The sequence below is a fragment of the Bos mutus genome, chromosome 26, assembly GCF_027580195.1.
Source record: "Bos mutus isolate GX-2022 chromosome 26, NWIPB_WYAK_1.1, whole genome shotgun sequence".
NCBI lineage: Eukaryota > Metazoa > Chordata > Mammalia > Artiodactyla > Bovidae > Bos > Bos mutus.
The window spans coordinates 27,674,509-27,690,174 of NC_091642.1; the positions used below are offsets into that span (position 1 = coordinate 27,674,509).

Here is a 15,666-nt window from a genome sequence, read left to right on the forward strand (position 1 = left end):
AAAAGTAAGAAAATCAGAACTGATTCATTAAGTCCAACATCATACTAACAGTTCCAGAAAAAGAAAACACTTTAAAATATCTGATAAGGGGCATATATCTAGAATATACAAGGAATTGTTTTTTACCATATCAATAAAAAAAATGAACAAAGGACTTCTGATTCAATATTTCTCCAAAAAATTTATAAATGGCCAATTCGTAACATGAAAAGATGCTCAACATCACTAATCATTAGAGAAATGCGTATCAAAATAACAAAATACCATTTCACACCCACCCCTTCTAGGAGAGCCATAATAAAAAGAAGAATAAGTGTTAATGAGAATATGAAGAGAAACTAGCATGCTTAAATTGCTGGTGAGGATGTAGAACACTGCAGCCACTTTGGCTGTTCCTCAAAAAGTTAAATACAAAGTTACCATATGACCCAGCAAGTCCATTCCTAGAAATGAAAACATGTGTCCCCACAAAAACCTGTACACAAATTTCACAGCAGCATTACTCCTAAGAGCCAAAAGTGGAAACAACTCAAATGTCCACCAACTTCATATGATGGAGTATTATTCAGTCATAAAAATAAAAACCCTCAATGAGCTTTGCTGGTAGACAGCATTCATGTGCGTGCATGTGTGCTAAGTCACTTTGGTCGTGTCCGACTCTTTGCGGCCCCATGGACTGTAGCCCACCAAGCTCCTGTCCATGGGACTTCCCAGGCAAGCATACTGGAGTGGGTTGCCATGCCCCCACCCCCCTCCAGGAGATCTTCCTGACCCAGGGACCAAACCCACATCTCTTAAATCTCCTGCATTGGCAGGCAGGATCTTTAGCACTAGCACCACCTGAGAAGCCCTCACAGCATTCACATGTGTTGTCATAACCTGCTGCCAGAGGAATTAAATGCACACCTGTGACTCCACTAGAAGAGGATTCTCAGAGGCTTATGGCTGGTTTCTTTCAGACTTCACTCCATGGGCCTTTTCTCTTTGCTGATTTTGCTTTGCCTCCTTTCACTGCAGTGGATCACAGCCATGAGGACCACTACATGGTGAGTCCATGAGTCTCCCTGGGGAATCATCAAACCTGGCAGTGGTCTTGAGAATTTCAAGACACATTAAGTCAAGATTAACCTCCAGTGTGCTTTTAGGGGACTTTCCTGGTGGCTCAGATGGTGAAGAATCCACCTGCAATGCAGGAGACCTGGGCTCAATCTCTGGGTCAGGAAGGTCCCCGGGAAAAGAGAATCGCTACCCACTCCAGTATTCTTGCCTGGAGAATTCCACGGACAGAGAAGCCTGGTAGGCTACAGTCCATGAGGCTGCAAAGAGTCGGACGCAACTGAGCAACTTAGCATGAATGCTTGTGCTTTTTTGAGGATGTTTCTGCAGAATGTGACACATTAAAACAAGTGAGTAAACCAAAAAAGAGAAATATATGGAATCAAGGAAGTTTCTATCTAATACAGAAGAGTGGGGAAGGATCCAGAATGATAAAGACCAGAAGCCTCTGGACATCAGCTATGGAGCAGCTTTACAAACCAACCAGACTGGAGCCAGATGACAGTAGAAGGACTCCAGATGGGACGAAAAATAACAAAGATTATTTTAAAGGGTTTGAAAATATAGAAAATAATGAGGGAAAAATAACTACAGGATGTTATGAAGAAACAATGATAGGAAGAGAATTCAGCAAATGAGAGAAACAAAACTGATCATCAACTCCAGGGTTGAGGGAGGAAATGGTTCAAGAAACAAATTATATTACCTAGTTCAGCAAGTAAACAATATTTATGTGGTCATAATAATTTAAATACTGAATAATGATTTAGTCAAAAGTTGGGAGAAGGGAGGAATAAGAGAGCTGAAATTTCATCTACCTTGATAAAGGGTTAAAACTCAGTGCCTCAAAGTGATAAACCATGAGATCTAGCAGAAGAGTATTACTTAGAAATACAGAGGTAAACTTCAAAAGATAAGCTAAAAGAATTAAAGATGGAGGTTCAACGGGGTGAGAGTTCTTCATCAGAAGCCTTTTAGTATTAATACCATTTAGTCTTTAGATCAGCACTCTCCACAGCACATACGTAACTGAAGTCACATATGTCATTTTCAGTTTCCTAGCAGTCACACTGTAAAAACTACAAAGAAAGAGGTGAGATTTGTTTTAATAGTTTATTTAACCCAATACAAAATATTACATTGGGCAAAATATTATCATTTCAACGTGTGATACTGCCTATATTTCAAGTACTAATGGCCACATGGGACCAGGGGCTACCCTACTGGACAGCAGAATTTTAGACTGTGTGCACATTCTACTTTAATACAAATTATTTTTATTTTAGAAAATAGTAGTAACAATGAATGGCTTACCTTCTGTACCTGTGCTTTGACCACCAGTCCTGGTAGCAAACTATTGAGAGTCCAACTCTGCTCCTCAGTAGCAATGGCAGCAGAAACTTCTGAGTGACCAATAGACAGAGTGACAACTCCTCTACTGCCCTTCACCTCCTCGATGAGGCAGTTCAGGTACTGCCCCACCTTCAGTTTAGCACCTGCAAGAGCAGCCCCCCAAAAGGGAAAAACATCTACTATGAGAAGAATTTTAACTCAAGTGACACCTTAAAGGTCCGTGGCCTACTTGTCCAGTTACCATGCAGTACTCCCCATATTCCCAATTTTCAAGAAACCATCTTCAAAAATGGGAGTGAAATGACTCTAACTGATCCAGAATCAACTACCACACAAAAAAATACAAAAACCTCAACAAGGCAAGAGAGTGCTGGTTCAGAGTCCCTGTTTCAGAATCTTCTACGTGGGAAAAAGTGAAACTGGCCCATCAGATTTTAGTGAGCCTGGCACTCCACTCTTACTGAGACGGTGCCAGTTAAATATAATTCCCACACATACCACCTCACAACCGTGTACTTCTCCTTCTTCTTCCCCTCACCTTTGTTCTTCTGCCGAATGTACTCCTGGGCTTTCTGCAGTGGCAGAAAAGCTCTGGCCCCACTAACACCAATGTCCACTAGGTAGCCATGGTCTTCCAGGCTGGACACAGTGCCCGTGAGCAGCTGGAGGAAGAGAAAGCAATCCCAAAAGTTCGAAAGTCAAAGGTCATAGGACACATAACCATATTCACTACCAAACACGCCAAACATGACTATTCCTACCATTGGTCTCAACAAATCATCCCAGAATCCCAAGCATCCTCCCACTTTTAAATTTAAACCTCAATTGCTCCAGCACAGGAATACAGCCAATATTTGACAGTGATATGCAAGCCTTTCATGTCATATACATGAAAGGGGTGCAGCGCTGGCACCCCCAGTGCCAAGAGAACTGAGAATCCAGAACCACCCTTCTAGCTGCCATCATGTCTTCTCTAAGCACCTCCAACACCCCCCTCACTTCACCAAAAAGTCTTGCCAACCTCCTTTACATTTCACTGGAAGCACTGTGGCATTCAAATCTGGCTCTAATAATCACTAGCTATTTGGTCTTTGGTCACTTCAGTCACTTCAGAACCTTTTTCAGTCTATTTTCTCAAACGTACAAGAGTGATACCTATTGGCCTCACAAGGTAGCTATGAAAATGTCTTCAGAGAAAGTGTCCAAAACAGCAACTGTCAAACAGCCGCCTCTCGGTACTTGTCGATTTCCTACAACTTACTTACGGTTTGTTCCCCATTCTACTCAACGTTCAGGGCTTGACCCAAACTTCACTGCTTCTAACCAAATGTTCCAAGACCATGTTGATCTTCCTCTTAAGTGAGTACAGTTTATATAAGTGTGTTTTACACCTACTCAACTTGGAGATGCTGAGCAGGGATTCACATCTCCTGAACCGCCACTGGACTGGGAGATTCAGTAGTGGAGTATCCATTAATATGGCTGACAGACTAATTGCTCTGTCTATCCTGTCTCTTGCTCTCAGACAGCAGCCCCCAAGCTTTCCCCACAAATTTCAGTGGCTTTTGAAAATGACTTCATCTGTGAAGAAGTCTTGGTAAAGAAGGCACTTCAAGAACTTTCTCACCCTTGCTAAGGTTCCTTGGAGGCATCTTTTTTTTTCCCTACCAGCAAATGTGGGGCTGGCTTTCCCTTTCTCCCATCCAGAATGATGTGACTAGGTTCAAGTCTTCAACTTCCATTAAGTACACAAAGCACCCTGGAGATCTTCCCCCAGGAAAAGACACACCCCCATGTGTAACAGTTAAGCTGAAAGTGAAGGGTAGTCTAGACACCCCCAGAAGGCAGGACACGGAGAAGGCATGTTGCCTGCTCCCCCTCCCTCACCCCAGACACGTACCATGCCAGGTTTCAGGGTCTCAGCACTCAGCACTCTGTTGACATTTTTGGGGTTCAGAGATAGCATGACATTCTTTTTGCTCCCCTTTGTGGTATCCAGACTGCTCACCACACATCTCACCAGCATTCCAGGTGAGAAGAGCTCAGGCAAGCCGACCAGGTCCTGCATAATACAAGTGAGAAAAATCTGATACATACCTTTCCCCTAAACTGAGAATTCACTGCCCAACCCTGATTCTATGGTTTCTCATCCTCAGATTCCCAGAGCCCAAAAGGCGGACGACGAGAGTAACTGCTCACCCACAAAGGCATTGGTTTGTGGCCATGTCAGTCTTGGATTACAGGTAAGGTCTCCAAACATCTCCACGCAACAAGCAGATGTAAAATGACTTGTCAAAAGAATCTTCTACAATTACTGGACTTCCTCATTTACTTTCTCATCTTCCGCTTACTCAACTTTCTGCAATCTGTGTTCCACGCCCTCACTCCATACTTGATCTCCCAACAAAATCTCCAATGACCTCCACGTGGCTAGATCCAACAGCCCACTTTGCAGTCCTTCTCTCACATGGCCTTAACAAGGCATTTTTACTCTGGTGCTGCTTCCTTCCTGAAACATTTCCTCCTGGCTTCTGACCTTTCCTTCATTGGTTTTTTCCCTCTGCCTCTCTGGTCCCACCTTCTTCTAACAGCAACTCTCCTTTTATTCAGCAACTAAAATACAGTGCTGACTCCTGGTTCAGTCTTTCAGTCTCTTCTCCCTCTGTGTGCTCCCTATAAGCAACTTCTTCCTCCTCCACAGCTTCAACCACCACCTACCTACACAGAGAAATCTCCCTGAGCTCCAGAATCACCTATTTACTGGTCATCTCAATTGTACCTCAAACTCAACACAACCAAAAATCATGATCATCTCTCCCAATCCCGGTACCCTTTCAGGGCTTCTTATCTCAAGATGGCCTGGCCAACTGTTAACCATGCTCAACAGAAATCTAGGACTCATTTCTGACACGTCTCTTGGCCTTGCCACCCATATAGAATCCATCACTAGGCACCGACTTTACCTCCTCAGCCCTCAGTAAATCCATCAGTCTCAAAGCCTGGACTATAACAGCAGCCTTTGAACTAGTCCTAAGCAACTACTCATGCTGCTTTGATTCATTCTGTCTTCTGTCTACATATCACCCACCTCAATAAGAGCATTTCAAGGGCTTCCAATTGATTACAGAAAAACCAATCCTGAACATGGTCTGGTCTCCACCCAGCCCTCTAGCCCTATCTCACACCACTCTCCCTGCTCTCTGTTCTAGTCACACCAGCCGTCTTCTGCTACAAACCGGGCTCCTTCTGCCTGAACTCCCTTCCTTCCTTCTCCAGCCTACCCTCATCCTTCACATTCAGCTCAGGTATCCCTTCCTCAGGCAAGTCTTCTAGGTTCCCTGGCCTAAGTGAAAGTCCCCTTATTTAAAAAATCAAAGAAATTTAAAAATAAATTCTCTAGATAAACTCTCTTGGTATCTTGTACCTTTCCTTCTTAGCACTTAGCAAAGCTGTCATCTTACATCTTATTCCAGTTACAGATTTCATCCAGGTTTCCCTTACCTGCAGGGGTTCTTCTTGCGCCACCTGCTCATTCAGCTTTTCAGTGTAAGCATCACAAATTTCAGTCACTTGCACATACCCTTGAGGCCGTTGGGGAGACTAATCACCAGTTCCAGTTCATTTACCTCTTTCACACAACCCAAAATCCGCATCCCCTCACACAAGGACTAGAAGAGAAAGAGTGAATTATGTACAACAGGGAAGAGAACAATGAATAGGGAGGTAGGGAGGTGGGGAGGTGGGGTGGGGGTGGGGGAATCTGGCCTCTAGTCCTAACTCTAACATTAAAAAAAGCTACAAGAGAGACATACGTGTATATATTATATACTCGTCATATTTCTGACTGAGCACCATGAAAGGCTGAAATGATACCACTGTGTTTACAGCATGAGGGTGTTGGAGGGCACTCTCACCTTTTCCTTTATTCCAAGCAACCCAAACTCAAATGCCTGGGAGGTAACATGATGCAGAACACAGGCCAGGGGAGACTATGGAAGTCCGGCATGCGTGTGCCAGGTCTAAAGGGCACAAACACTATTCAGCAATGTGTGGCTACAAATATGAGGGAGTGCATACTTGTATTATCAGCACTTTCAAGGTTCTATAAGAAGCCAGAAATCACTTTCTTAATGTAAAATTTTTAAGTTTTCTAATGTTGGCACCAACTTTTTTTTAAGTAGCACACAGGACGAACAAAATACTTCTGCAGGCTGGAAGTATCTTTCCCTTCACTATCTACATCCTTGTGTATCTTTCCCTTCACTATCATTTGGCTTTTTCTTTTTTATAACTAAAGTATCAGAGTTACCTAAAAATTTAAGGGACATAAAAAGACTGCTTCACCTCTCTGAGATAAGTTTCCACATCTGTGAAATGAAAGGGTAGAATCAGAATGACTGTTAAGGGTATTGCCAATTCTAACCTATGAATTTACTAAAACACAAGTTCCACGAGAGCATCAGCAGGATGAGGGACTTGGCCGCTAAAAAGAAAAACAACACACGATCTATGATCACAGGCACTGACAAAACTGGAATAGAGACAGAAGACATATATACATGTATATATACGAAAAGAAAGAAGGGAACAAGGGAAGAGTTTGTTCAAAGCCAAACGCTGACAAACCTCCACATTAAGGATTTCAAACTTCTCTCTGACAAATTTGCTGCTTTGTCTGGTTTCAACTTTCAACTTTTTTGTTTTTGCTGGCCCTTTCTGGATCTTTTTCCTTTTGGTAGATTCCTCTTCAGTAGAAATCTAAAGCGGGGGAGGGAGGAGGAGAAGATCCAAAAAAATAAAAAGCAGTTTATCCGGCCTTTCCCTTCAATATCAGTTCATCTGTCACCCTGTCTTGTCACCCTTCTACTCCACCCCACTCCCAACTGTTCTTTAATTCCTGCCTCGTGGCCAGTCTCCCATTCTGACACCAATTCTCCCTGTGACGAAAATCTGAGCTCTCTTCTAAAAGACTCTTCCCTTCTGTGTTCTTCCTCCCTTGACAGGCATGGACACGGGGGTTCCCCATTGGGAGAAGCAATTTGGAACAGTGCATGAAAATAAAAAAGGTGGAGTCACAAAGATCTCCACCATAACAAGCTGTGTGGTTTCAGCTAAATTACATAATCTTTCTGGGCCTCAGTTTCCCACCATGGAATGGTGATCTCTGCTTCACAATACAGTTGGAAGGATTACATAAAATAGACCTAATCACACAATTGAATGTTAGTTCTGCTCCCTCTAGCATTTGGAGTACAACCTACTTTAGGTGAAGATTTCAAATTCTAATGCAAATCATGATCATTTTACATAGCCTCATTCAAACCTTATTCAAACTGTTTTCTCTCCATCCTTAATCAACATGGTAAGTTCCTGAGAATGAGAAACAGGGAATTCCCTGGCAGTCCAGTGGTTAGGACTCTGCGCTTTCACTACCAATGGTGCAGATTCGATTCCTGGTCAGAAAACTAAAATCCCACAGGCCTCCCGATGTGGCCAAAAACAGAAAGAAAGAACGGCACTGAAACCTTATACAATAAATGCCACTCATGCTTCAAAAGATATAGCCTTGTGGTGGGATGGACTCTCTAACAAGTTAAATGTGTAAAAGTAGACTTCAACAAGAATCCAATCTGGAAAACCACACATTCTCAGACAAGGCTCATTCTCCATAAGGACACTAGAGAGAAAGTGTTCTGCGAGTCTTCCCAAAAAAGCACCCCACTTACATCAAATAAGTTGTCTTGTTCAACTGATTGCTGGAAAGCTTTCTCTGATTTGTGGGTCTTTCTTGTACCCCCACGGGGGAAGCTTTCTTCCATGGCTGCCATGTTTGAGTGTCCTAAAAACAATGCAAAAAGTTGGTAATATGTACTTCAGTGTCAAGGTTGTGATCGATGGGCAAGAGACAGAGCCTTCTAGCACCAGTGTGCTAGACAGCATTCAGGCCTAAGAAATGGATGGTTTGATGCCAGGCAACAGATAATCCATAATTCATCTTTCCAAAGGTCTTTGCTTCAAAACCACACGTCCACATATCTTTCTCCAGTAAGCTATACTTTCAATGGAGCATCATTAAACAGCTTCAGTTAAGTCACGGATACTCAAATGACTGCATAACCCCTTATCTTCAAAGAATGCGCACACTTCTAAGATAAAACCCCTTATCTTCAAAGAATGCACACACTGCAAATAATCTAAAATACAGATCAGGTTATAAACTATCAACAAGAAGGTAGAAAATAATGAGGCTTCAGCAAAGGAGGAAGGCTTCCTTAAAAAGATGCCTTTGAGCTGCATGTTAAAAGATGAACAGGATTTTGACAGGTGGAACGGGAAAAGCAGAATGAACCTGAGAAAAAGCATGGAGACAGGAAAAGCCAATTATTTTGAGCAGCAATATGTCTGTCAAACTGCTCCTCCTGGCAATGCAGGGGACATCATTTTGATCCCTGGGTCCAAGAAGATTCCACATACCATGAACAACTAAGCCTATGCATTACAGCTACTGAAGCCGCAGCACCCCAGAGCCTGTTCTCCACAACAAGAGGAGCCACGGCAATGAGAAGCCTGTGTACTGCAACCAGAGAAGCCCCTGCTCGCCACAACTAGAGAAAGCCTGCAGAAACAAAGACTCAGTGCAGCCAAATAAATAATACATAATTTTAAAAATATTTAAAACTGCTCACAAGCTGCTCATCTTTCTTTGAAGAACTGTTCAACTAGATTACAAGGTGAATAAAGCCTAATAATTGGAATTAAATTTTAAAAGACAGGTTGAGCCCTCTGTGTCAGATCTTTCATTGGGTGTGAGTAAATTAACTTTTACTTGGGCAAGTTAGACCCTTAAGAAAAGGAAAAGACAGAACAGTAACCAAAACAAATATATACTGCAGGCTATAGACTGGACAAGGAGACAGGACTGAAGCTTCGAAGGTAAACCGAGTGCGTGCTAAGCCGCTTTGCTTCTGTCCGACTCTTCGCGACCCTACAGACTGTAGCCCGCTATGCTCCTCGGCTCATGGGATTCTCCAGGCAAGAATACTGGAATGGGTTACCATTTCTTCCTTCGGGGGATTCTTTCCAACCCAGGGATCGAACCTGCCTCTCTTATGTTTCCTGCATTGGCAGGCGGGTTCTTTACCGTTAGCGCCACAAGGAGATAGAACTGAAGGAAGGTACACAACGGGTAGGATTCAACTGCAGTACAATAGAGAAATAACGAGAACCAGAACTAGGTTTAAGTGAGAACAGGAGGAGGGGTTGGTTCCGAGAGACGCTTGGAAATAGGAATCTAAAAAGGCTTGAGACTGTGGAAGAGGTGAGGACCTAGAGGGAGCCTAGGAAGGAGTATTTCGTAAAAGAAAAAAAAAAAAAGGACAAAGCAATGCGGTCAAGTTTACTAGGAATTTGACCCTTAATCTTACTTCACAAAAGGGGAAACTGAAACTTCAAAGAGTAAAGCGACCCTGCGATAAAGGGATCTGAGCTACTTCCTAGGAACATAACCTGACATTACAGGGACCACGCCAGCAGAGCCGGCTTCAGAGGTGGAATGCGGTGGCCTAACCACTCACCCGGCACTGCGGGTTCATGGCAGGGATCCAAAGCAGCTAGTCCTGGGACAGACCTGGAAGCCACGAAGTTTCCACCCTTGTTGCTTTGCCCCCACTCACCAGCCCCAGGACACCAGCACTTCTACTTCAGAGGCCGCGCCACTGTAATCACACACGCGGAGACTGGTACACCCGCAGCCTAACGCTGCTCTTCCGGAAGTGTGGGCGGGCTCAATGCCCTATTTCCGTAACTATACTGGGTCCAGTTCAACAGGGAGGGGGAGGAGATGTAGAGACAGGAAACGGAAGGGCGGGGCTTAGACAGGTAGCCAATCGACGCAGAGGGCCGAACCCTTTAGGCCCGTTGAACGCGTGAGGGGGAGGCGGTGTCTTCCGGCGGGATCGAGGGGCAGCAGCGTACGGTGAAGGACACAGGCCGTGGAGTTTGAACCCCTTGAAAGGTGAGTGTGGAGGGGAACATGGATTTAGACCACGCGCCTCCGCTTTGTGGGGCCGGCCTGGAATCAGACTGTCTCCTGCTCCGGGCACACCGCGAGGCCTTCGCTTTGGTGGGGGCTGGCGGAGAGTGGTGGTGAATAGAAAAGGAATTAGAGAAAATGAAGGCCGGGCGTGGGGGTTCGGACAGTGACTGGGAAGCCTCGGCGCGAGGCTCCTAAAGGCCCTTAGATTGTATTTTCCAGTAGAGAAAAGGAGGCCCGCAGGGAAGGGAGGCCCCCCGCCCAAGGTCACTCAGTGACGTAATTTTGTATCAGAACTCGGACTTATGACCCCACCTTTCGTCACAGTAACCTCTCTTGCACTGTATGCCCAAAGCAGTTTGTTTCCACCGAGCTATGCTTAGAAAGCTGTCCAGCCAGGTTTCCTTTAGCTGCGCTGCATCCTTTGTCCGGCGATAGTGAGTGTGGCCTGGCCCCGGGTAAGCGGGTTAGATATCTGTGTTCGGTCGGCCGGAAGCCCTTTCACTAATAGTAGCTAGAGCAGAGAGCTATAAACTCCTTGTACCAGAGGCAGCTTCTGGCACCTGAGCCGCTATCTCTTGTGTTTGCCTCTTTTCCCGCGAGATCTCACCATTTCAGGTAGGTGTCCGGTCAGACCGACTAGTAGTACCGAGAAACAGAAAGCAGCGAGGCTAGTGGGTCACGTTGGGCCTTTTCTGAAGTGCCCATTTTACAGGTCTGAAGAGAGGCATGTAAAGATTAATTATATTTAAAAGTAGTTCGCCGCGCAATTAGAAACAGAAGCCAAGACCCCATGGCTTAGACTTTGCCATAGCCTACAGTTTAACAATTAGTACGGTTCTGTTTAATCTTAGGTATTTTTCATTCATGTCTTTCTAAACTGATATGTAACTCAAAAGGAAAGCAAGTTTCGGTTTAGTTATTCCACTAAGTACACTTAAGGATTCCTGATCTTTGCCCAAAAGTAACCTGGAGTTTGCTGAGGATACTAAGCGAAGTGCTTACAGGCTTTGCTGCAGTTGTTCAGCGGCAACATCTCACTTACCCTACCATCTCAGCGCTTTTCCGATCTGGACTAAATTGCCGATGGTAAACTGTGCCATCCCGTACAGTCAGAATTAGTCCTCTGTGGAATATTGCAGACATCAGCCTTCCTTCTCTATTGTATAGAGGGAGATTTAAGGCACCTTAAGATTGTTTCAGTTGAATACCACATTCTTCTGAAAATGTTTGTTAGACACAAGTTAGTGGGAATTAAGCTCTTGTTTTCTGTAGGGTTTTTCCTAGAAACCTGCTTGACACTTAAGAATCCAGAAATCACTCCTGAAGATGAATGGGAAAGCATGTCTTTAATAAATTTACTAAAACCTTTAATATAAAAGCCATATGATAAAATTTTCTTTTAATGGAGATGTTCCTACTTGGACTGGACTGGCCAAGGCCTCTAAGGTGACCCAAGGAAGTTTGGAATCCTTCATTGCTGCAAGAACCTTCTTGAAACAGTGTTCACAATTAAGGTCATTTGTCGAGATTTTCATTGCCAATTCTATGCTTGTGAATGCCCCTGAAGGCCTTTGAATGGCAAACTGTAGAATGCCGGTTTCCATAGCAGCAACTTCCTCACAGGTTTCCCCTGATTCTGTTTCATCAAGAGTCGGCTGAGTCACTGCCACTGCCTACCAATCTCGACCGGACCTCGACCGGCTCGTCTATATTGCCAATCGACTCGGCGTGGCGTCGGTCGTGGTAGATAGGCGGTCATACAGACGAGTTTTCAAGTGTTGCTCTGGTGACCTTTGATGTGCCTTTATAAAAGAAATACATGCCTTTGTGAAATACATAGGCTCTATAGATGTAATCCCTTTTTCAAGTCTGTTGTATCTTCAAGGGTTTTTTTTCCCCCCTATATAATTACTAATCAGAGTTTGGTTTTCTGTTACTGCAGTGTTTTTCAAACTTTAACATACATCGGAATCACCTAAACGACACGTTAAAACAGATTGCTGGGCCCCTGAGTTTGATTCAAAAGGCCTGAGAATTTGCATTTCCAATGAGTTTCAATGGATGCTGACAGTGTAGGGACCAAACTTTGAGAACCTTTGATGTTCTCTATAATGCCCAGAAATAGGAACTTTTACTATTGCAAGGGGATATCTTTTCATGTCTATATTTAAAGGTCTCCATGCATTGTGTTTCCTCCCATGGGAACCATCATTTATCAGTTTCCTATAAATGCACTTGTAGTTATTTCCATAAACTGTATTTCAGTTGCCATAAATTCCTGAACAAATTGAACCAACTAGATAAAAGGGTAAACTATACTCTGTCATAATTCAGTAGATATTACAGAATTGCATTTTAGGAAGGTTGTACTCCCTCCAGTTTACACTCCCTCCAGGCAGCAGAGAGACTGCTTATTTTCCCACATTCCCATTACTGCTGCTTATTATGATAAATTTATCTTTGCAGTCTGATGGTTAAATATTTGTCTCATTTCATATTTCCTTCACTGATCATGAGGTTGATTATCTGTGTTTCTTCGGCCACCTTTGTATTTTCCCTTCCCTAGGATGATTAAAATGTTTGCCCATGTTTTCTTCAGATATTTTGTTTTCACTTTTTACATTTACATGTTTTCATCTGTTTTTGGTGTAAGGAGTAAGGATTTTGCTTCCCCTCCACCACCAATAGTTAGTGTGTATTAATTCCATTTGGTGATAAATAATCCTGTCTCCTCCTTCCCATGGAGGTCCTAAATTATTTATAGGAAAAACTGTAAAAAGTGGTGTTGCAAGGTGAGCCGTTCAGTTAGTTGTTTTGGTTGTTACCCCTCTGAGAGACTTTGAAAAGTATCACAAGCTCCAGCTTTCAACTAGTCTTAAAACTGATGGAATTCCATGCACAGTGTGCTATGATATATAAATAGAGCCAGGAATGAAAACATCAACCAATTTTGGGTCAGAAGATGGAGTTAGAGACTACTGTGTTCTTTGTGTTATTTGATGTATATTCTGGAATGTTGTGTGATAGCAACCAAGACAAAAGTCCTCCTTCCAAATTCTTAGCAATGTTTTTTCCACCATTTTGCTACTGCTTTCTTGGGTGAGGCATACATAAAATTTACAATATTTATATACAGTATGTATATGCCATATACCATACTTATGTGACTTTAATTAAAAAATTTTTTTTCAATAAATAGCATCCAAACCAATTTGTTGCCTTCTTTCTTTTTTTAAAAGATTGAAATCATGGCAGGTCCAGAAGCTGATGCCCAGTTCCATTTCACTGGTATCAAAAAATATTTCAACTCTTACACTCTCACAGGGAGAATGAATGTAAGTATTAATGATACCTTTAAGTAGTTATGTTTTAGAATAATATAGATGTGACAACAACTCATTTGCTTTTTCCTTTCTTTTTCAGTGTGTGCTGGCCACATACGGAAGTATTGCTTTGATAGTCTTATACTTCAAGTTAAGGTCTAAAAAAACTCCAGCTGTGAAAGCAACATAAACAGTAAGGAGATAACATTTAAAACTTTATAACTTTGCCATTTTGATTTTAGGGTTCCCCTGCCCCACACTATAAAAGTAATGTCATTGTTCAAAATTTTATTACATTCAGAAAAAGAAAAATATTGCCCATGTCTCCATCACCCTGACAGTTTTTGTTAATATCTCAGTTTAGCTCTTTTATATTGTATTTGTTTGGTTTCCAATGGCTATGATCCATATCTGTAATTTTGCTTTATAATATGTTCTCTGTAAATTTGAATGCATGGGTGCTCATGGATATATGATTTATTTTATACAGATCTGTTTCCTACTAGAATTTTTTTAAATATAAATAGCATTACAATAAATGCTTTTGAGCAAGAAGTATTTATTCTCTTCAGTGCCTTCTGAAAGGGTTGTGGGACACCTAGCTTTCTCTCTCCCTCTCCACCCCCCATGTTAAATAATGTCAGTTTCTGATGTTTGTTATTTTGATGAGTAAAAATATTTTTTTTATGAAGTTGTATATTTTTTCCATTTGAGTACCATTTGTATTTTTAACATTCTCTGTGTTTTTATTTAACATTTGGGACTTTCTTTTTGTAAAGATCCTTTCTTTCTTGTATAAGCTCTTTTTGTAATTTTTTTTGGTAGTAATTATTAACCAGCCTTTTAAATCAGTTGCGAATGCATCTTGCTTTTGAATTTTTATGTAAGCAATCTGTCATTTCCTTAAATCCCACCTAGACTTCATTTTCTTCTTAGTGCGACCCAACCCCCATTTGCCCTTGCTTGTGTAAGTATTTTGTTGGCAGTAGACGATGTGCAGAAAACCCAAAACCTAGATTTTATCTAATGTAGCTTTCCATGACTGAAAATTTTTTCCTCTGCTCTTAAGACCTTTTCCAGTCCCAAAACTATTGACCGTAGTTTTGACTGACTGCATAGCCCAAAATGCAGTGATCCATGGTTTTTTCCTGACAGGTAGTTTTTTGCCCAATTTTTCATACTGTGTGCGTGCTTAGTCACTCAGTTGTGTCCGACTCTCTGCGACCCCATAGACCATAGCCCACCAGGCTCCTCTGTTCCTGGGCTTCTCCAGGCAAGGATACTGGAGTGGATTCTTTCCATCTGAGCCACAAGGGAAACCCAGTTTTTCATATTAGGTACCTCCTTACTCTGTTTTTATAATGGGGATACTACCATCCTTCCTCCTTTCTACTATTTAAACTATTACTTTATGGGCGGGGGTGGGGGGGTTGGGCGGGGAATGTTACTGGGTTGGCAAAAAAGTCCATTCAGGTTTTCCCATAAGCCAGAAAACCCTGAACAAACTTTTTGGTCAATCCAGTATCTTATGTACTAGGCTTTTACAACAATGTATATTTTGGATCATAATGAATTATTGACAGCTCTTTTGTTAAAGGTGGGAGTTTTAGATTAAATTGTTGAAAGCTGAGAGACAACTAAATTTGGGGGAGTTAATGACTCCTTTGAGAATCTAATGAATTTGCGTTCAATTTCAGGGAGGTTCATGGATAGTCTTTTACTAATAATTACTGAATGTCTTAAAAGCAGAGTTGAACACATTTGTGTCTAAACTATTTTTGCTTTGTTTATAGGATTCTGAGCTGTACATTATCTGTTAAGTTCCCATGCCTGAAGAAGCTAATGTCAACTCATCATGTGATACTCAATTTGTACAATAAATTATGAACCTGGAAAAGC

At 42.3% G+C, this 15,666-nt stretch overlaps 2 protein-coding genes across 2 annotated transcripts in view; one reads left to right on the top strand and one right to left on the bottom strand.

The window, feature by feature from the left end:
• PDCD11 (programmed cell death 11) overlaps nt 1-10,188 on the bottom strand; it is a 41,163-nt gene extending 30,975 nt beyond the window's left edge. The window contains 8 exon segments of the mRNA XM_070363881.1: nt 2,371-2,552; nt 2,948-3,071; nt 4,310-4,471; nt 5,911-5,996; nt 5,999-6,077; nt 7,036-7,167; nt 8,136-8,248; nt 10,083-10,188. Coding sequence (XP_070219982.1) covers nt 2,371-2,552; nt 2,948-3,071; nt 4,310-4,471; nt 5,911-5,996; nt 5,999-6,077; nt 7,036-7,167; nt 8,136-8,237 — 867 coding nt within the window. The 5' untranslated portion in view covers nt 8,238-8,248; nt 10,083-10,188.
• Nucleotides 10,189-10,295: 107 nt separating this feature from the next.
• On the top strand, nt 10,296-15,664 carry ATP5MK (ATP synthase membrane subunit k). Its single transcript, XM_005888039.2, has 4 exons — nt 10,296-10,423; nt 13,684-13,779; nt 13,868-13,960; nt 15,561-15,664. The coding sequence occupies exons 2-3, from the start codon at nt 13,693-13,695 to the stop codon at nt 13,955-13,957; spliced, it is 177 nt and encodes a 58-aa protein (XP_005888101.1). The 5' UTR covers nt 10,296-10,423; nt 13,684-13,692; the 3' UTR covers nt 13,958-13,960; nt 15,561-15,664.
• Nucleotides 15,665-15,666: the final 2 nt, after the last annotated feature.